The 23,880-nt window shown below is 40.0% G+C and overlaps 1 protein-coding gene across 1 annotated transcript in view; it reads right to left on the bottom strand.

The window, feature by feature from the left end:
• LOC126184388 (CLIP-associating protein 1-like) overlaps positions 1 to 23,880 on the bottom strand; it is a 248,559-nt gene that overhangs the window by 118,269 nt on the left and 106,410 nt on the right. Inside the window, 2 exon segments of the mRNA XM_049926771.1 lie at positions 5,125 to 5,271; positions 19,110 to 19,303. Coding sequence (XP_049782728.1) covers positions 5,125 to 5,271; positions 19,110 to 19,303 — 341 coding nt within the window.

The raw sequence follows: 23,880 nt of genomic DNA, 5'->3' as shown, positions 1-23,880 counted from the left end.
CTAATCCCCACTTCTATACTGACATGTCGATAAGGTCTGAGTCACCTCCAACTACTATTGCATGATCTGAGTATTTAAGTGCTATTGACCATAGACTTCCTTTGAATGACTCTAGAACTGTCACAGCGCAATCGGATGGCCACATCCAACAATTAACATAGTTTCACCTACACCTGTTATACGTGACCAGACGACTTCACTGTCACACTCAATTTCAACATCAATAGAGACAATATTTTTGTCAACTGCAATGAACACTTCCCCTCCTATGGCCTGTAATCTGTCTTTCCAATACACATTCCATGACTCACTAAATATCTCAGAGATTTCCACTTTGGGTTTCAGCCAGCTTCTGGTCCCAAGAATAATTTGAGTGCAATAACTTTCCGGGAGGGCAGTAAATTCGGGAACTTTACTACAAATACTTACACAGTTTACTGATAAAATTGTGACAGTCAAAGTGTCTTGATTCTGAATGCTGTTTGCCTTTCTTTGCTGTGAATCGACTGGCGAATGTCCATTAGAGAACCTCAAACTACAGCCTAGCCTAAAAAACCCTCATGTGCACTCCACAAGTACTCTGCTACGCACCCCTGACCTATCGAGGGAAGTCGCCACCGGAAATGTAGCCTCCACATCTCAGATGAGGCTTCCTGACAGACATACCAGGTGCACATTGGCTTTCTTTCCAGCCCAGAATGCTATCTGCCTAGGGGCTCCATAATGTGCTAAACATTGGAGCTGCCAATAACAAGTAAACCCTTGCCCCCCACGTCGCTGCTTGGACCCTGGTGAAGCAGCAGCCACCTGTCCACTCATAGGGCGAATGGACGAGGCCACGCAGCCAGTTTCCACATTGGCCGTCCGCCTTGAGCAACGCGAACATGTTACCATCCAACAGTCAGCCTGCTGTGAGGGCAGATCCATCGTGTCATATGCGCTAAAAGGTGCCTCGGAAGCAGAGCCCGTGGGCAAAACAACTGACTCCCGAGGTGTCCCACGCAACGCGCCAGATTCTCCGGCACTGGTGTACCCTGAGGCTGCAACCTGAAGGTGACTGACCATAGCCAACAGCACATATAGCTGTTTGTGAACTCTGGTCAGCCCCTCCTGTTTCCACACACAGCATGCACACATCATACCCATCCTAGCAAGACTAACTGAAGAAGTAAATATAAAAGCACACAATTCTAGATATGTGACTTCTTACCCGCCTGATGTGTCACCAATGGACACTAATGCGTTAAAAGAGCTACGTAGGTGGCTGTTCAGTGACTCAACTACTATTAGCCTGTCCTACTTTTTCCTAAAGACATTAGTATAATTGGTTAATGTGTATGCTAAGGAAGGGAGGTTAACTAAAGTTACTCTACATGTGAACTAACAAGTATATCAACTATGCAAACCATGTGAAGCAGCACTTCACCAGTTTGTTGAGAAGTTGGAAAAAGCACTATGCTTTCAGGAAATTGCTACCTGCACCCTCCTGGACATTAAAGGGGGTTTTAGCAATACAACCATGGCATTAAGAGCACCATATACAAGTAGTTTAAGACTATAATGAGTAAATGAAAGGTAGAAGCCACAAAGTTGAATGAGAAAATGGTGAACACCACCACCGAGGGGTGTCTGCGAGGAGGGTTTCTGTCATCTACATGAGTAAGTATATATAAACCGTGTACTGGAATCTTAAGCTCATGGACAAAACTCTACTAGTAGAGGAGGCAATAAAGTAACTTTGGGTAATACTGAATGCAAAACTATATTTGACCCCACAGATAAACAATGTGCGTTCCAAGATGGAAGGTGCTCTTATGTGCATTAGAAGGGCCTGTGGTAAAAACTGGGGTCACGACCCGGAAGTATGTACTAGATATACACCAATATAATAAGGTCTATGATCAAGTTATAGGGCTACAGTATGGTGGAAGAAAGTACAACAGCAGATGGCTTCAAACGAGATTTGCAAGGTACAGAAATTGGCCTGCTTAGCAATAACACGTGGAATCAGCAGCATACTCACCACTGGGATGGAGACCATTCTGGACATGCCACCTTCACACCTTTGTGTTACAATGGAGGTAGCAGCAACAATAACATACAAGAAGTAAATGGAAATCCTTAAGAAATCCAGACTCCCATACCAACATAGTGAATATGGTAAATACAGGAAATGCTGGCTAACTATACAACTCTCAGGTACTTCAATAACCCTTTCAAGGTGACTTTGGGAACCACGGCTGACAATAACGTTAATGAATAATGAAAACTACCTCAGCTGTACTACTACACATTTATTGTGTTACAAGCAGTTTTGTTTGTAAAACATCTTCAGATTGCCTGCAGTTAAACAAAACAGGAAATGAGGCTAAAACAATGAATAAAATTACCAACTAACTCTGATGACAGCCTTACACTAAATTCTCACCGGGTTGTGCTAAAGTTATGACACAGACAACAACAATACCAACTGAGTCATGACTTCTGCACAACTTGGTGAGGATCTAGTGTAAGGCTGTTATCAATGTGAGTTGCCTATTTTATACGTTAAAATGCTGTAGCTTTAGCCTAATTTCCTGTTCTGTTTAACTGCTGGCAACCAGACAATATTCTACAAACGAAACCAGTCGTAGAACAATCAATGTGTAATAGTAGAGCTTAGGGGGTTTACATTAATCTTTAGCATCTGAAAGTAACAGTCAGAAGTAGGAAGCAATGGAAGAACAAACCTATCAGGAGATGCAGTGTGGTTTACTGAGAGATTGTAAACACATGAAGGTGCTGGGGCCGGGATATACAGGGTACAGCCCCAACTAAAGAAAGCAATCTCTCTAGGACAGCTAGCTACAGTATTCCAGGCAGAGATATGTGCTATGGAGAATCTGCATAGGTGCCACAAGGATTACAGCCTGTATATTCATCCAGACAGTCAAACAGCTCTGAAATTTTTACCAGCTCCTGCATAGAGACAAAAGATTGTTACAGAATGCCATGAAGTCCTTGTGACAATAAGGGAAAGTGACAGAGTAAACCTGCTGTGGGTCCCTGGTCACACAAGGGTCAGTGGCACTGAACAAGCTGACAGGCTGGCTACGGCAGGTGCAATGACTCCACTAGTTGGACCAGTACATCTTTTAACCATCTCTGAGGTGATACGAACAAAACAACAAGCTAGATTAGAAGACAGCTTGCAGAATACAAGATGTGTTCAAAAAGTAACAGGAATGCTAATTTTCTGGGAATAATTTTATTTATTCATCTATGTTAATGTTATCTCCTTCAAACAAGTCCCCATTAGATATTACACATTTATGAGATCACTTCTTCCAACCTCTGCAACACTTCTAGAATTCAATCTTTGGGAAAGCACTTAGTTCTCTCAGCGATGCACTTTTAATCTCATCTATGCCTGTAAAACTCTTTAACATTATCTTTATTTCTGGAAACAGAGAAAAGGTACACAGGGCCATATCTGGTGAATATGGAGGCTAGGGTATCATCACAGTGTTGTTTTTTACCAAAAATACATGAAAAAGCAATGTAGTGTGAGCAGGTGCATTTGGCACAAATTTTGCTGTCACACAATTCATACCCAAAACACCCAAAAAGCTTTCACAGCATGAGTCAACTGATATGCCAAACAATCAGCAACTCCTCTGACTGTGATCTTGTGATCCTTCACAATAATTTATTTCACTTTTTCCACAGTTTCATCGGTTGTTGGTGTGGTGGGATGTCCAGAATGCTTGTTAGCTTCAACATCTTCACAGCCATCTTGGAAATACTTATACCCCTCGTAACCCCTTGTTTTACTCATAGCAGTCTCATCAAAAGCAATATTCAACATTTCTAAAACCTTGTTACATTTTATTCTGTTTTTATAGCAAAATTCTCTGAGGCCTTTTTAAACCAAACCTATAATAGCCACTCTTAAGGAAACACATGTAACCTCCTTGACAACTATACTTCTGACACTGCTACCAGTGTACAGATATGTTTCACACATGTTCACCAGCACAACAATGAAAAATCACACGAAATGGACTAATACAATATGCAAAATTACAAAATACCTGTTTTTTGAACACATCTTCTATTGGACTAATATCCAAAAACAGCACATGGCAAGCTAATGATACAAAACCCATATTTCAAGAGAAGTTCTGTAACCCTCGGCTCCAAGAGACAGATTTAACTCATGGTAGGACTGGTGACAAGTCATGGGAAATTTAAGAAAAACCAAAGCATGATGAATACAGAGAGATAAGTGCAGAATAAATGGTGAGAGGCATGAAACAGTGACACATTTAATCTTCCAATGTGAAGTGGTGGAGGCCAAAAGACATAGAATACTTCAGTCTTAACTCTTGAAGAAACTATTTACAATTGCTTGTCGTGTGATTCACAAAAAATCTTTTGTTTCAATGTATACAGCCCTTCTCAGTTACTTGTGGGATTACAGTGGAAAACATACTGCTGATACTGATTTGATTCATTTGACCACACAACTAAATCCACTGGACGACATCAGGGTGCATCTTTTTTCTTTCTATCATCCTGTCCTCCGCAACAGGAGTGTGACAGTACCATTTATGTGAATTCATCGATGCAGTGAATATAAGGTACTTAGTAATTTTACAAAGCATCAATGAGAGAGAAGAGGGGTGGAGGAAGAGTAAATGAAGGACAACAGAAGAGGAGGGGAGGAATATTCAGATTATATAACCTGTCGATGATGAGGGCATCAGAGATCGAACACACGAAGGGACCAATGAAGGAATGAGAATGTATTTGGCAGCATTCTTTTCAAATTTAGTGAGCTAGGAAACCCAAAATCGGAATGGTGAGATGAGAATTTTAATCCAAAATACAGTAGGACTAGGATGGTAAAAAGGAGGAGGAATATATCTGTGTGTGTGTGTGTGTGTGTGTGTGTGTGTGTGTGTGTGTGTGTGTGTGTGTGTGTGTGTGTGTGTGAGAGAGAGTGAGAGAGAGAGAGAGAGAGAGAGAGAGAGAGAGAGAGAGAGAGAGAGAGAGAGAGAGCATGCGTGCATAGCTCAAATAATTTAATTAAATCTATACAAACAATGTATACACTAAAATAAAACCAGCAACTATACTTACGAAGAGACGCCCCAGATCCTACTTTATGTCAAGCTAAAGTAGCATACTGTGCTCGTGCCTTGGCACGTTGGGCTGCCTGCAGATCAATAGCACTATTAGATCGGAGTGCTGAAGGGCCAGGAGCTGAACCTCGACGTGGTGATCCATCTGCATAAACCAAGATAAATTTGTAACATTTAATACGTTACGGATGAGAGACATTGTTTTGAATGCCATGCTGACTGCTACTCAACAGTGACTACGTCAAAAAGACATTCTTTCAATAGTGACATTTCCTAGAGTACATGTATCTTGAAACTTAAAGCTTTTCGAGATAAATGGAATGTTTCCTGGTTACCATCTGCAAGTATCACATTTAGTGAATCACTGCCAGTGATATACATGCAAGTTAATCATCAGAGAGAACAATCAAATACTTAAAAAATGTAGCTTCATCAGACTGTGTATACTGTTTGGTTAGGGCATTTATTTGTATGTAATACGTTGGTTTTAGCAACTTAAATGTATTTGATTTGTGCTGTGATGTCTCAAAGATTTTCAGTAATTTCTTTCCACAGCATATCTCTCCTTACACTATAGTTGATAGTTGTGTCTTTGCTGTGTGAACAAAACAAATACCTGTGCCTATAATGCTCAGCAATAAAGATTTGCAAAACATACTATATATAGAATATATGTAATTGCCAATGACACCCCCCCCCCCCCCACACACACACACAGAGCAGAGAGAGAGAGAGAGAGAGAGAGAGAGAGAGAGAGAGAGAGATAGAGATAGAGAGAGACAGCTAGGAAAGAATGGCAGCAATGGAACAAGATAGGAATGTGCCACCAGCGAATTCACCCTGAAGCAGAAAGGGGAAGTCCATATGGTACACATGATGAAATAGGAGGAGTTGGTTAAGGGGTAATGGGTGAGAGCCTAGAACAGAGAAAGATGGAAACAACAGAGAGTAATAAGTGGGAGCAGATTATGAGATAGAAGACTCTGACTAAATTCAAGTGTTGGAGAGAGACTGAGGAGGGTTTTGGGAGGGAAACCCAAGAGACAGAGTTGACGTGGTTATGAGGAATGTGTTATCTGATATAGAGACCTGAACTTTTTTGTGATCAAATATTACGTTCATCTACATATACATCTACATGGATACTCTGCAAATCACATTTAAGTGCCTGGCAGAGGGTTCATCGAACCACCTTCACAATTCTCTATTATTCCAATCTCATATAGCGTGCAGAAAGAATCTTTCATACAAGTTCTGATTTCCCTAATTTTATCGTGGTGATCGTGCCTCCTTATGTAGGTCGGTGTCAACAAAATATTTTCGCATTCGGAGGAGAAAGTTGGTGATTGGAATTTCGTGAGAAGATTCCGTCGCAAAGAAAAACGCCTTTCTTTTAATGACTTCCAGGCCAAATCCTGTATCATTTCTGTGACACTCTCTCCCATATTTTGTGATAATACAAAACATGTACTCCATCAGTCCTATCTGGTAAGGATCCCACACCGTGCAGCAGTATTCTAAAAGAGGATGGACAAGCGTAGTGTAGGCAGTCTCCTTAGTAGGTCTGTTACATTTTCTAAGTGTCCTGCCAATAAAATGCAGTCTTTGGGTAGCCTTCCCCACAACATTTTCTGTGTGTTCCTTCCAATTTAAGTTGTTTGTAATTGTAATATCTACGTATTTAGTTGAATTTATGGCTTTTAGATTAGCCTGATTTATCATGTAACCGAAGTTTAACGAGTTTCATTTAGCACTCTAGGGACACTTCCCACCCACATAATTCAGAGAAGCTGGTAGTGGGCTGAGTGGAGTGACACAGATGGTGCAGGATATGAAGCAGCCATGAAGCCAAATGTGTTTTGCTCATTATCATGCTGGCCACAATTTTGCAGTGTCATCCATTCAGGTGGGCAGCTGATGGGTTGTCAGTCCATCATAAAAGACTCTGCAGGCATGTGATGCAGTCCAGAAATAAAGCAGAGAAGACTGGTGTATCATTCTAGTGATAAAACAGGTTGTAAATGGGGAAATCCACTGGCATAGGCAACTTTGACAAAGGGCTGAATGTTATGGCATGGCACTGGGACCAAGCACCTCGAAAACAGTGAAGCTGATTAGCGGTTTGTGTGCTACTGTTATGACCATCACTGGAAACTGGTTGGAGGATGGGGAACCTATGAGAAGACAACAAAGTATTAGGGCTGGCTGGGCATACCTCATCACAAAATGTGGAGATCGGAGGCTTGGCCAGTCTGTAAGGCAGAATAGTTCGTGTTCTGTGGCAGATCTGATTGCAGACAATAATACTGGTGCTGGTACAACTGTTTTGGAGCACACTGTTCAACACACACTTCTGAACATGGAACTTCACAGCAGAAAACCCCTACTCCTTCCCATGTTGCCCCAACAACAGAGTCAACAATAATTACATTGGACACAAAATCATTGAGATAGGACTCAGAATCAATGGAAGCACGTCACCTGACTGCCTTAATCATGTTTCTTGTTCCACAACGACTATATTAAGAGTCCACATACATCATCATCCTGTCCAATACCTGATCAACAGACGCACTGTGTTCAGGACCCAGGCCCATGGGGCAGTACAGTGATATGGGGGACATTCACCTGGGCTTCTATGGGACCTGTGGTAGTAATCGAAGGGACTATGAACACTGTGGACTACATGAACACTTGCATCTCTCCATGCTTGATGGATCCCCTGATGGTGTCTGAAGTTCCATGCCGCTTTTCACGGATGATGCTGTAGTATACAGAGAAGTTGCAGCATTAGAAAATTGCAGCGAAATGCAGGAAGATCTGCAGCCGATAGGCACTTGGTGCAGGGAGTGGCAACTGACCCTTAACATAGACAAATGTAATGTATTGCGAATACATAGAAAGAAGGATCCTTTATTGTATGATTATACGATAGCGAAACAAACACTGGTAGCAGTTACTTCTGTAAAATATCTGGGAGTATGCGTACGGAACGATTTAAAGTGGAATGATCATATAAAATTAATTGTTGGTAAGGGGGGTGCCAGGTTGAGATTCATTGGGAGAGTCCTTAGAAAATGCAGTCCATCAACAAAGCAGGTGGCTTACAAAACACTCGTTCGACCTATACTCGACTATTGCTCATCAGTGTGGGATCCGTATCAAGTCGGATTGACAGAGGAGATAGAGAAGATCCAAAGAAGAGCGGTGCGTTTCGTCACAGGGTTATTTGGCAAGTGTGATAGCATTATGGAGATGTTTAGCAAACTCCAGTGGCAGACTCTGCAAGAGAGGCGCTCTGCACCGCGGTGTAGCTTGCTGTCCAGGTTTCGAGAGGGTGCGTTTCTGGATGAGGTATCGAATATATTGCTTCCCCCTACTTATACCTCCTGAGGAGATCACGAATGTAAAATTAGAGAGATTAGAGCGCGCACGGAGGCTTTCAGACAGTCGTTCTTCCCGCAAACCATACGCGACTGGAACAGGAAAGGTAGGTAATGACAGTGGCACGTAAAGTGCCCTTTGCCACACACCGTTGGGTGGCTTGCAGAGTATAAATGTAGATGTAGATGTAGATGGTGCTGGCATCAGCAGGATAATGGTCCATGTCATAATGCCAAAAACGTGATACAGTGGTTTGAGGAGCATAATAGGGCTCCCATGTAGATGTCATGGCTACTAAATTGCTTGATCTAAATCCGACGGAACACATCTGTGATGTTATCAGGAATCAGCACTACACTCCCAAATAGCCAGCCTGTAATTATGGATATTGTGTGTGTTATTTGGTGCCCCACACCTCTGGAAACCTACTGATGACATCTCACATTCATGCCATGAGGAATTGCTGCTATGTTGTGTTTTACATGTGGACCAAGATGCTATTAAGCAAGTGGTCCTACAGCCTTGGTTCATTTGCGTAAATGGCATAACTGCTTTGAGCAGTTGCCCTGTCTCTGATGGGGTAAGTTATGCTCATGATAGGCCTGGGATAAGATATACTGAATGGGTGTATGGAACATATTCTGAACCTGAGCCTTTCACAGGTATATAACCCAAGTAGTGCATGTGCATGTGCATGTTACAGTCCACTGAGACAAAAGGTCAGCTCGTTTTGTATTATCACATAATATGGGAGAGAGTGTGGCAGATATGATACGTGAGTTGGGATGGAAGTCATTAAAGCAAAGACGTTTTTCGTTGCGGCGAGATCTATTTGCGAAATTTCAGTCACCAACTTTCTCTTCCGAATGCGAAAATATTTTGTTGAGCCCAACCTACATAGGTAGGAATGATCATCAAAATAAAATAAGAGAAATCAGAGCTCAAACAGAAAGGTTTAGGTGTTCGTTTCTCCCTCGCGCTGTTCGGGAGTGGAATAGTAGAGAGATAGTATGATTGTGGTTCGATGAACCCTCTGCCAAGCACTTAAATGTGAATTGCAGAGTAATCACGTAGATGTAGATGAAGTAGGAAACACATTGAAGCACTGCTACAAGGCAACTCTCTCACTCGGTTGATATCCTAAGAGGATTTCATCAATCAATTTCACCAAGAAAAGTTCCAATATTCCATACTGAATGTGGCCTCTGTCATTAAAACAAAAACTGAGTGAAGTACATTCTATCCCAGCTTTGTGTGCAGATTTGCCACATTAGCTAGCAGTTGAATGATGTTACATGGCAACATGGGTACCCGAAATGTAGACATTTGTAACAATAGGCTGCTACCTAATGGATATTTGTTTTGCCTCGAGTCACCCATGACATTAACATGTAGCACATGTTGAGTAACTGTTATTTTAAAATATATTTTAAACATATAAAAATATTTTAAAATAGAGTTCGATGATCTCAGTAGTTAAACTCACATTCTGTGAGAAATGACATTTTACTATCATGACACATGATGGCTCCTTATGACGTCTACAGCTTATAGTTTAAGAGGGCTGGCAGTGTTCAGTCCCAGTCTGGAAGATCCCAGATTCACCAAATCAGCACTCGGTAAAGACTGGCTGAGTTCCCTTAGGCACTTATCATTTGGCACAGCAATGAGGACTTGTAGATTATTGAATATTGTGGACACAGTGAGCCTTCACCTCATAAATGACACGATACCTGCTATAACCACGTACATGATATTTGGATACACAATGCAGCACCAGCTGCTGGTGCACTACACTTTGAATATTCCACCAACAGAACAGCATCTGCGTGGACCAGCCACCAGAGGCCGCTGCAGTGGCCATATGACTTGTGCACATGACACGACATCTGTCACGCCATCTACTGGAGCCCTCCTCTTTATATGCATGGTGCAGCAGACACTTGCTCTCCCACTGTGTTCTTACTTATTATTTGCAAGTGATTATATCAGTACTTGGATTGTTTCTATGTTTGTATTTATATTCTAACTGTTGTTCACTTGTATGCGGAAGAAGAATTAACTATGGTTCATTTTGGCCGTACTGTTGTTTGTTTCAACAATACAATACCTGTTATATTAGTTAAAGGAAAACTATTCACTAATTAAAGTCACTGTTTTGAAATTAAGTATCTGTTGTACTCCCCCCCCCCCCCCTTTCCCCCCCCCCCCCCCCCACAACAAAAACAAAAAAATCCCACTTGAGAGAGCTAAAACAACACAAAATAATGATGATATAAGAGAATGAATGAAGCACTAAAAACATATGCTCACAGAACAATAATTCATGAGTGTACAGATTTTCAGTTACGCACAACAGAAATAAAGCAGCAGTCATATTAGGTACATTTTGAAAGGGAGAAAGATGGAAGATATGGGTTAAGCCCATAGGTGATGAAACTGCTGGAGACTGCCCTTGAGCTATGCATGGGAAAGAGTATGTCATGAAATTGGCTATGGTGTCTTCAAAGGTACCATCATGGTTTTCACTTGCATGATTTAGGAAAGCCACTGAAAATCTTATTATCTTATTTCTAACCAACAAGACAAGAGATTTGAAGCCCACTCCTCCTAAACGGAGTACAATGCCTTGACCACTCTGCAACCTCGGTGATGATTTTGGAACAAAAGAAATTTACAGTCAGACCTTTACCACAACAATGAGACTCCAACAAGGAAAAATACAATACCAGAGTGCACAGTACTGGAAACATACAGCTATCATTGTATGTTCAACTACAATAAACATTGTAAAACTTAAGGGTCACAAAGGTACACCAGTAAATACTAAAGAATTAAGAGAATGAAGTAAGCCACTGAGATCTCAAAAGACCTTATGTAACTAAGTGAGGTGAAAATTGAAAGGTGGCTCACGCTTTAGAACACTAAGAACTATCCCGAAAAGTCTTGATGATCCTGTGCATATTTGTTGTCTACTTTCCTCAAGGGGTTTGCATTTCAGCTTTATTCACTCACTGTTTACAAACTTTACTGGAGATTAGTTTTTTTTATTTTTTTAAAAGGACCTTATGGTGTGCAAGGATTATTATAGTGTTACACATTGGAGAGCCAAAGAAACTGGTATACCTGCCTAATACCAGGTACTGCCCCCATGAGCATGCAGAAGTGCTCCAAGATGACGTGCCATGGACTCAACTAATGTCTGAAGTAGTGCTGGAGGGAACTGACACCATGAACCCTGCAGAGCAGTCAATAATTCCATTAAGAGTACGAAGGGGTGGAGAACAGCATGTTGCAACGCATCCCAGATATGCTCAATAATGTTCATGTCTGCAGAGTTTGTTGGCCAGCACAAGTGTTACAACTCAGAAGAATGATCCTGGAGCCACTCTGTAGCAGTTCTGGACGTGTCGGGTATTGCACTGTCCTGCTAGAATTGCCTATGTCAAACAGAATGCACAATGGACATGAATGGATGCAGACAAGATGCTTACGTACATGTCACCTGTCAGAGTCATATCTAGACATATCAGGGCCCCATATCACTCCAACTGCACATGCCCCACATCATTACAGAGCCTCCACCAGCTTGAACAGTCCCCTTGCTGACATGCAGGGACCATGGATTCATGATTATGTCTCCATACCTGCACATGTCCATCAGCTCAATACAACCTGAAACGAGACTCGTCAAACCAGGCAACATGTTTCCAATCATCAACAGTCCAATGTCAGTGTTGATGGGCCCATGTGAGGCGTAAGCCTTTGTGTCATGCAGTCATCAAGGGTACACAAGAGGGCCTTCGGTTCCGATGATGTCTTATTGAATGGTTTGCATGATGACACTTGTTGATGGCCCAGTATTGAAACCTGAAATTTGCAGAAGGGTTGCACTTCTGTCACTTTGAATGATTGTCTTCAGTAGTCATTGGTCCCGTTCTTGTGGGATCTTTTTCTGGTCACAGCGATGTTGCAGATTTGATGTTTTACCGGATTCCAGCTATTAATGGTACACTAGTGAAATGGTTGTACAAGAAAATCCCCACTTCATAACCACCTCTGAGATGATGTGTCCCATCACTCGTGTGCTAACTATAACATGAAAGTAACTAAATAACTCACTTAAATCTTGATAACCTGCCATTGTAGCAGCAGTAACCGATCTAGCAACTGTGCCAGACATTTGTTGTCTTATATAGTCAGTGTCGTATTCTGCCTGTTTATATATCTCTGTATTTGAATGAGTATACCTATACCAGTTTCTTTAGCACTTCATTGTATATCACTGGATATTGTACAGAGTGATAAAGAAGGCCACTAACTTTTGAAATTGCACTATTCATGAAATAATGTAGTTAGAGAGAGGGCAAACTGAAATGATATGCGGTTTTACTGAAACAAAACACTAGTGCTGAAACTGGCCAAAAGATGGCGCTGGACAGCAATACATCAGTAACATCGCATGACAATCATGTATAAAATGAGCTGTAGTGAGAGAGAAAGCCAGATGCACCAGCAATCACGGTATGTTGGTTTTATCAGGAATGACACTATTCACAAAGCTTTGCTATCAGAATGGAGAATCCGCTACTGCATCTTTACGATCCTATCAGCATAAGAAGGGTGTTCGAAACAGTTAAAGGTCGTCTGACAAGTGTAGCTGTGAAGAAAATGATCACAAAGTTCATAACCAAATGCTATTTAGATGATCGGTCCGGTAGTGAATGATCAGACTCCAATTGCTACTTCTGCTCAGGTAGTTCAGGAAGAAATGGAGGTATCAGCAGGTTCATCTCTGCATGGTGAAGTCAGCGCTCATGAAGTCGCATGGCGCACTGGCATTCCACGCACTATTGATTAGAGAGTACAAAGGTGTAGCCTCCAATGCTATCCGTACAAAATCCCCAATTGTCAAGAAATATTAGCCACCGATTTTGTCACACGGAGAGCATTTGTGGTGTGGGCACTTCAAAGAATGGGGGACGATGACAACTGGTTGTCTAATGTGTTGTGGAGTGACAAGTCCACTTTACACTTTAAGGGTGTGTCAACACCAACAACAGCAAAATTTGGTTTACCAAAAATCCTGGAACTGTCATGGAAATCCAACTGCATGTCGAGAAAGTCATGGTGTGGCTTGGATGTGCCACATTAATTGTGACTGGACCCTTTTACTTTGAGGAAATGTGAGCTGCTGTTTTCAAACTGTCAGCATGACGGATTCAAGGTACGCCAATATGTTACAGAATCGCATCATCCTTAGCCTGGCTAATAAACACCTGCTGGAAGGTATGACTTTTATGCAGGTTGGCACTTCACCCCATATAAAAGATTTCTTGTTCACATTGTTTGGTGAGGATCGCGTGCTGAGCTGCCACTTCAGTCATGCTTGGCCTCCCAGGACACCAGACCTCAATCCATCTGATTATTGGTTGTGGGGTTACCTGAAGTTGCAAGTCTACCGCAATCATCTAATCTCATTAGTTGTGCCAAAAGACAACATCTGACGGCAATTTCTCACCAAACATACTGAGATATACAGCACTGTTCACGAGATTGACCCTGGACTGCAGGTATTGTTGATGAATGATAGCCGAGATGTCAAGCATTTATTAACATTGTCTTTGCTGAAAATAAATTGTTACTCTACTTATTGCTTTGTATCATATGAAGTGCCATCTGTTGGTCATTTTGTGCACCTTTTTTTGCTTTCAGTAGAACTCCATGTCATTTCAAGCATATATGTCAATTTTTACCTCACTACTCACATTAGTCCATGGAATGATGAATTATCGAATGTTAATGGATTTCTGGGTCATCCTGTATAAAGGCATTTAATAAGTGAACATGTGCTGAGTTTTTACAAATATGTCATGCATACAATTTAAAAAAAAATACTACTTCATTTTAATTATAATTTTATTGCATAAACCTAATCGGGTTTTCATTTGAACTGTTTTGAAAATTGGCATGTCTCACTGAAGTTCCTTATAACTTTTGGATGTTCACTGTCAATTTTTTGATTCTGAATTACATCCGGCTGTAGTTTTTGTATTCTGTAGCTTTCTAGCGTCTCCAGGATATTTAGTGTTATACCTTTTGGCTGTGTATGAAAAATGGTCAGCACTTTATTCATGTCTGGTATTTGGCAACATACCACACAGATGGGTTGTGACAACTGGCTTAACTAATTCTTTAGTTGAAGGGCTGCCATGTGTTCACAAAATCTAATGTCAAAGGCTTTCCCTGTCTTTTTCATATAGAAGTTTCTACAACTACATTATATTTTATACTCTCCATGTTTCCAAAATTTATCTTGTCTGTTTACTATATGTGGAAATGCTATTCCTTGCTTTTCTTGGTGTTGATTTTATGTTTCTCCAGGATTTCTGATTTCCAGTATAAGACAGTACCAATGAATGGTGTGTTATGGGGTAAGTGTTTTTTATGTTCTTTAGCTTTGTCACACACTTTGTTACTGGCTATGTTCTAATCATTCTGTTATGGTTTCAACTTTGTAACCATTTTTCAGCACTAAATTGCCAACTACTTTGCAATACAGATTTTGTTACAACTGCATCTTCTGACAGGCAGTGTTAGTCCCTATGGAACATACTCTTAAAATGAAAGCAAAGCTGCCGTAAAGAGTCATAAATAAAAACTTGAAGTTAAGTGATTGGTTACATTGTATTTTTACTGCAATTATACTCTTACACAATGATGCAGCATATCAGAGCCCAACATCATCTGGTAAACAGTAGAGCAACATTAATTAGCATTCAAGTATTCATCACTCTTAATGTCATCATTGTATGAAAACCTCTATTTGTGTGTGTGAAAGGAAGGAAAAATAATTACTTAAGCTGTTACACAATTTAACTCCCTCAAATGACACTCATATTTGCAGTACACACCAAGTATGGAAGATTTCGGAAGACTACTTGATTCTGAGAATTATCATTCAGATCAACTGCTAAATTTACAGCTTGTCTCGCATACATATCTGGTAATAAATATCATAATATTAATGACCAACAGAAAATGAAATGATTAAAATGCTGGAAAGTGGATCATCACTCATTTGATAGATGAAGTTGCAATAGGAGTGCAAAGTGGAATTATCCATACTTCAATTTCTTTAAACGGGAGTAGGCTATTTACTCAATGAATGAACTACACAGGACTAATTCAGTATCAATGTTATGTATGTGACAGCCAGTGTGAACAGTCTCATTAGGAAAGCATAATCATGTGGATCTTGAATACTCAATGATATTTCAAGAATGCAGCTGACTGATGTTTTCTACAACATACCATATCACATCTGAGTACTTATCAGACACTGTCAGATGAAATGCTGCTAGTTCACACAAAGATGTCTGAAAGGAGTCCACACGAAATACGTGTATCATGTGTGATAGAAAACAACTGGCTGCACTTATAAAACATAACTGGGAGCTGTAATGATTATATAGGCATGAGACAGCAACTAGAGATAGTCCACTAGAGATAGTCCAGAGACAGGATTTAATGGGGTTTGGGAATACCAGTGCTTATAAAATGAACAGTAGTTAACAATAATCAAACCTAAAATACACAAAATAAAGAAATACACACCAAAAATAAGGTTCGATAATGAAACTGAGATAAGGTGGAATAATTGTTTTAATCCAACAACAAAGAAATGAACACAATATACAGATAAATACTTAAAATCAAAGGGTGACAAACAACAACAAAGGTCTCTAAATTGATAGGAAATAGCACATGCCATTATCTTCAAAGGTAACAAAGATTACAGGTATGATACAAGTGCCAAGAGATTATTCATATCTCATATGCACATGAAGTGGCGCAAAAATTCTACAGCTTGGTTACATGCCATGAATGAGATACCTATTATCATTCTGTATAACACAGTATTGGCATACAACAACAAGGAGATAGAAAGGGTGGCCACTGTCTCTCCTCATCCTCACAATAGATGGGTTCATCACATTCTGATGATCTTTCTAAACTATGATTGCCCTCCACCCCCAATCCCTTGAGGTAGGTAGGTAGGTAGGTGGTGTGTGTGTGTGTATAGAGGGGAGGGGGGGGGGGGGATAGAGAGATTAAATGGTGCTGTCATATACGGTCCCACATAAAGTAATAATTGGATACAAAATTTTCCAATTCTTATGCAGAATTTGAAACCTGCAAGAAGATATGGATAGCAAATTTCTAACAAGACTCATGCACCTGACATCCATCATCAAGCAGACGACATGATGAAGTTCAGAAATCTTCCATTCACAACATACATAATACTTTCTCATTTGGTAACAAAAGAGTAAAAGTCAACTGGGGTACAGCCTAATACAGGATTACCATGATTGAAGTTCCAGTTTCAAAATGCTGTAGAAAGAAAACCACTGCTCAGAATGACATCAAATTTGAACAGCATATTAAAACGCCATTAGAAAACAAAAGAAGTTTGTTCATCAGTCTGTGTCTGAGACGCCCATCACTGTCTCCACAAAGGATTGCTCACTCCTGGAAAAGCTCCATCACAAGAATGGTGACTGCACCAGTAGCCCTGCAGAGAATCCAGACACTTGAGGGTATGAAAAACTGAGATCTTATGGAAAAACTGAAAAATTGTTGGAAACCAACAAAGAGTTCAATACAGTTTAGAGATAAATATTCAAAACCAAAGGGTGACAACTGACAAGAAAGGTCTCTAATTGAAAAGGAAATGGCACATGCCTTTACCTTCACAGGTAGCAGTGCATGAGTTCTGCTCAGGTTCTGGAGAAAATGGTTACACAATTCAAAAAGACAGATTCTTTTGAAGTTCAATGTGGCAGAGGGAGGAAAGAAGTTGATCCAATGTCTGTCAAAGACATAATTGCAACACAGCACAACAGATCAAGCAGTATTGTGCAAAAATGCTGCACGTGGGGGAACCTCCCCAAACATTGGACATGCTTTGAGCAGTGTGTAAAATTCTACAAAACACCCTGCATTGCTCTCCATACATCATCACCCATGTTAAAGAGTTGCTTCCTGCTAACCTGCCAGCAAGACAAACCTTCAACAGCATGGATGTGTTGGTAGGATCATTTTTATGCAAGATGGTACTCCTCTGCACATTGTAGTCAGTTAAGCAGCTGCTACAGAGGAATTTCAGAAATGCTAGAATTATCAGCCATCATTTCCCTACAGTCTGGCCATCCCAATCTTCTGATCTTAAACCGTGCAGTTTCTCTTTGTGGGATTATCTGAGAGGTGTTGTGTTCAGTGCTTGAATTCTGAATGTAGTTGAAATGAAGGCATGCACTGTGCAACATATTCTAAATGTCACCGAGACACTCCAATCTGTTGTGGAACATGCTGTTTCTCAATTTCAACTTGGGGCAGAAAACAGTAGACAGCATATTGAACATGGCTTGTTTTGGTCTCATAACAATTAGAAACCAACATCATTTTACTTTTGATACAGTTTTTGGCCGCATGACAGTTAAAAACTGATTTCTTCCATCCAATGTCGTATGACTTTCATACGGTGTTTTTTGTTGAGCGTCAAACTTATGCAGTCATGCACTTTGAACAGTATGGATGGTGTAACATGCAGCTCAAACCACAGCTGTCACACTGCAATTCCATCTGTCATTTGTAGAATTTTCATGAACTGTGTGTGTGTGTGTGTGTGTGTGTGTGTGTGTGTGTGTGTGTGTGTGTGTGTAATACACAGTTCAAACTTGATATCATTCTGACCAGGGGTTCTCTTCCTAGAGCATTTTGAAACTGAAACTTAAATTATGGACACACTGTAGATTACACTAAAAGTAACTCAACGAAGCTTTTTTCTGCAAATAAATACAGTGTGTTTCACAGTTATTATTACAGGCTTTTATAGGTTGCAAAAAGAGCTTAGCAGATAAAGTTCTGATAAGAAGTCAATGATCGGACTGTACCATTTGAATGTCAAATAAGATTAAAGATTGAATCACTTCCAAATCTCCCAATTAGTGTTATGCACACTGCAGAGACAATGAGTTCTGACCTATGTGCTCTATTAGAGCCCACTGCACCGGCAATGTTTCCAGTACTCATCATAATGTTCTTGTTTACGCGATGAAGGACGTGCTCTTCAAAGTCGAGAGTGCGACACGTCCACAGAGAACCATAATTGACCCTCCTAGCAGTGACATAATAGTTTCTCACAGCCATTGTTGTAGTCAGATGAAATGGTATGCGATGTCATAACTACAACAGGGACTGTCTTCTCAGTTTGTGTATGTGCGCGCCATGAAGAAGAAAATTTGAAAGCGATGTGATATTCAAACTTATTTTATATCCAAATATTACATTTCAGGACATGGGTTCCCAATCAAAATTTTATCCACCAACCACTAGAAGTTAGTAACAGAAACTGTGAAACATAGTGAATATGAAAATTATAAAATAAACATTGATCTATGTAACTATTCCATTCTGTGGACACCTGGTCCCATCAAGATTACAGCTAAACTCAGCCGATAAACACACAACCATAAATAAATATCTTCTGCATGCTATAAAAATATTAATGATAGTGTAGGTAGTTGATGGTACCTGCAACAGTTCGACCTCTTGGAAAGTCACTTCCAGCTGCCAGCCTACCTCCTCTTTCTGTTTCCTGGTCTACGAAGTTGTTTGAATTTAACATTCCCATTTCAAGATTAAGAGCTTTCTTATGTGTACTATCCAGTGAGTTTAATATCTGCTCAGCATTTTCATGAAAATGGCCCCGGAAATGCCAGAAAGCCCTACATACAAACAACAAAAGCAAACAATTATATACAAAGTACACAACACATGAAAAACATAAAAAGAAGACACAGAACATAGATGTGCACGTAACTTACATGTACAGATACAGCACTCATTTCACAGTCTGCATCACAATCTTTATTATGCACTAATAAATGAAGTTTACGTTACTCTTTACAAAGGGAGAAAAGAAAGGAAAACAACAAAGAAAAACAGAAAATGCAGAAAGAAAGAATTAAAGCTGCCCAAAAAATAACAACAGAAACTGGGAATAATATTCTCTAATAATGAAAAACTGAAGCTGCAATTCGAGTGATATTCAGTAGAAAGTACTGAAAATCCTACAGATAAAGACAAAAGATATGTAACACTATGTGCAAATCAGCTGAACATATTTGGAGTGGCTCATAATTCATGTTACACACTTCTAAAGATTGTAGAGGAAGCTTAGTAGATCAAGTTTACATAGCAATCCACATCTGGAATCATCATCCAACGAAGCAACAGAGTATTTAAGTTATATGTGCCAGGGTCTTTAAATGTATGTATGTACACGGTGATTCCATGATGATGTTACAGGAGATGGATAAACACATCAATCTGAGGTAATGGTCCCTGTACCAAAAATGAATTAGTCGAAAGTTACAAATGAAAATTATTCTGATGCCTCTGACTGTGGTATACATGTACCAGTACTGTTGTTGCTAAGATTGTAGGGTAGCAACTTTCAGAGGTGGTAGTATAGACCAAGACAAGAAAAATTGTCTAGTCAACATGGACTCTAATATGCATAGCTGAGGATCTATGAGCACTTGTTCATCTTTGCTGTTGTGAAACACATCTCCTTCCCCAACATTGCAAAGGTAAAACAAATATGACAATTTGTTTCTCTCTTTCTTTATTTTTCCATCTATTTTATGTTTCCTGTGACAAAAATTTTATTGGAGAAAAACAGCCTTTTAAGAATGATGCAGAATGAAACCAGACTCAATCAAATGACTTACAAAGTAGGTGAGAGCATTATCCTCATTTATGTATTACCTCTTTTAGAAAAATATTCGAACCAATCTAGTATATTTAAAATAGTATACAATGAGTTACATGATGTTAGATGCATGCCAAATACAATCTGAGATTAATCATTAATACTCATCTTACTGTTATGACATATCTTAAGCATGATAACTTCGCCTAGTGTGTCATGAAATAACTAAATTACTGTTGTTGTGCACAGTTGCAGGATGAATAAATTAAGACAGTACAAATATAGTTCATCAGGAGAGTTTAACTATCATAGTAACTTCTGCAGTGGTTTGTTGCAGTTTAGCATTGACTAACCTTTTTCTGGATTGGTTTTGGCTGTGACATGCCATCCAAAGTGAGATATTGTTGAGTCAAGAGGCACACTAGTCAGTGCATAGCTACGGTTTCAACTGAACTGCCTAATGGCAAAATTATATTACACAATGTAATATCACAGTGATTTTAGTCAAAGGAATATTTCCCATTTTAGGCCTCACAACAAAACATTAACGGAAAGAGCATAAAAATCAGAAGAGAAATGTTAGTTCAGACATCCAGTGTAACTAGGAGGTTGCCCACTCTACACACAGTAGTAAGTATCTAGCAACTTTTCTGGGTGTCTTATAAACACATATCTGTTGGGTGGAACTAACTTACTAACAAGGGTGTGCTGGAAAGTAATGCCTCTAAATTTTTTATTCTGCTCTCAATACTAGATGAGGTATTACATGTCATGTATATTACTCAGTCGTTCCCGCTTCACTGACAAAAACTGCAACCGTATGTCGCTAGAGGGCTCTGAATTGTAGTGCATAAAAAAAGATTGTGTAATGTAACTGTGTATGTCAATACATGTGAAACGACGTGCTGTAATCAAGTTTCGAACTCGAAGAGTTTGTCCATACATGGAGCACCATCTCCTTCAGGATGACAATGCCAGACCACAGATGAGTGCTGAGACATCTGCAACAATTCGATACCTAGGGTTCACTATGATAAATCATCCTCCATGCACTCCTGACTTGCCTCATTCCATTTTCATGTGGTTCCAAAACATATTCGATAACTTCACTTTGATAGTGATGAAGCAGAGCAAGCAGAGGTGAGGTAGTGGCTCTGTCAACAAAGTCAAACATTCTCATGGTGATGTCAACAAGCTTGTCTTTCGTTGGGAGAAATGTGTTCATCACCAGGGTGGCTACGTTAAGACATAAATATATAGACATGAAGAATAAAGGTGTAGAATGTTAATCAAATTTGTTTTATTTAAAAACCTTTAAGAGTTAACACACAAAAAAAACAGAGACATTACTTTTCAGCACACCCTTGTAGTGATAATAATCAGAATACCACATAGATGTAGGCAACAATACATAGTATCTAAATGCTTAAATCAGTTATGTCCAAAATTATGCATTAACTTCAATTGTCATGAGGACTTTTTATAAGGAAATTGAACACAAAGATTTCTTAAGGGTTTCATTAATGCTTAGATGTTGCAATACGAGAGGAAAAATTTACAGCAAACAGCTTTACAGACTGACGGACTTATTTTTGAATACATAAATTATGTGTATAAAAATACAAGTTTCATTAGAGATGTATATCAAAAACTTCTCAATAATAGCATGCTGACTATCACAGAATACAACTCCAATGAAGCATTACTTGTATAATTCACTTTCACCTAAGGGAAATATAACAATAAACAAAGGATAAGGATAAGGACAAGTAACTATGAGATTTCACACTAAGAGATTGAGGGGGGGGGGGGGGGGGGGGATTGCACAACTGACATCACCCTTTATTAACACAATGCAGACAGAAAACTTTATGTTTAAATATATGGGGATAATAATGTCAATGTGAACATTTTTGTTGACAAAGTATATGAGGATAGGCTATTCTCACAAGATCAGGTTTCAGGTAAACTTAATCTTGATAGTATTTGACATGTTGACACTGTGTTCCTGACTGGGACTTATGTCCGCATCTCTGCCATTCACGGGCAGCATGTTTCCAATTGCGCTACCTGAGCACACATCACACACTGGCATAAAGCATTAATCTGCTACCATCTTCTCGGCATTCTCTTCCAAACTATGCATAGGTTCTCTCATGATCTCATAGGATTAACACATCCAGGAGGTATGCTCAGATAGCACAAATGACAGTTCACAAAACACAGGCACCTGTGTTTGAGCCCCATTACAGCACACTATTTAAATTTAGCACATTCAATTAGAAAATTCAGTCCCAGATACATAACTCCAGAGGTTAACAGGAAACAAAAATCAAAACAGTTAAACGAGTTGAAGCCTACTACCCATAAATATCAGTACTGTATCTTAATCACTGTATTACTTTGGTTTCATATTCATGGTTTGAGGGTTGTGATTTCTCTTCAGCTGCTCAATAAATACATGGCTGTGATGCAAAAATTTGATGAAAGTCTTTACAATCCTCACACCAACATGGGACATGGTGCATATGAGGCCTGAGAGTGAAGCATCAGCAGCATGTGGCAGCTGATCGAACCCGTTAAGGAAACTGTCTCAGTTTTCAGAAACAGTGAAAAGGTTCAACAGCACCCAGTTATTCCACTGACAAACCACATTGGCAACTTTCTGTTAGGCACTGTTTTCTTTGAAAGGTAGAGCCACATGGAAAAGCACTATATGGGAAAGAAGGAGCTCTGAACAATTCAATGTTTGGTGTAGATGAATACAGAAAATCTTAACATGTAACATTTATTTAAGTCTGTTAAACTTGGAAATGGCTGGAGAGTTATAACGTATGATCAGTGAGAGCATCTCCGTGAAGGGGCTCTTCAATCACATGATACTAACACTACATCTCCTCTTAAATAGAATGTACACTGCCACAGCAACCAAATGTGGAGAGTGCCTGTGTCATTAGCCATGTTTCCATAACAGACCTCTTTTAAGTGATTACAGTCTTGGCATGCATTGTAACAATGCACATTATCATGTATTCACTGCTAGTAAAGCCGCAGTTCAAAGTTGTGAAATACACCCCCCCACCCCACCCCCCCAAATCTCTCTGCCTCCAGGAGATTCAAATGGTTCAAATGGCTCTGAGCACTATGGGACTTAACATCTGTGGTCATCAGTCCCCTAGAACTTAGAACTACTTAAACCGAACTAACCTAAGGACATCACACACATCCATGCCCGAGGCAGGATTCGAACCTGCGACCGTAGCAGTCGCGCGGTTCCGGACTGAGCGCCTAGAACCGCTAGACCACCGCAGCTGGCAGGAGGTTTATAGTCTGCTGTAAAGTACAGTTTCCTGTTATGGACCTGGTAGTGTATCTGTGCACGGAGCAACTTGTCACACAGAGACCACAGCTACTGAGCGGCATTGCATGCCGGACCTTGGTGTGTACTTGGCCTGCAGGGACAGCAATAATGTATGACAGACAATCCTGAGTGCGAGGAAGTTTATAACTCAACAGGACATGGGGTTAGCAAATATTGGCAAACTAAGCATTACTCTACAAATTCTTTTAGAAGAAACTGTGTGTGTG

This window comes from Schistocerca cancellata, chromosome 4, assembly GCF_023864275.1.
Source record: "Schistocerca cancellata isolate TAMUIC-IGC-003103 chromosome 4, iqSchCanc2.1, whole genome shotgun sequence".
Lineage (NCBI taxonomy): Eukaryota > Metazoa > Arthropoda > Insecta > Orthoptera > Acrididae > Schistocerca > Schistocerca cancellata.
Note: the sequence above shows the minus strand (reverse complement) of the source record. Positions and strands in the feature narration are given on the sequence as shown.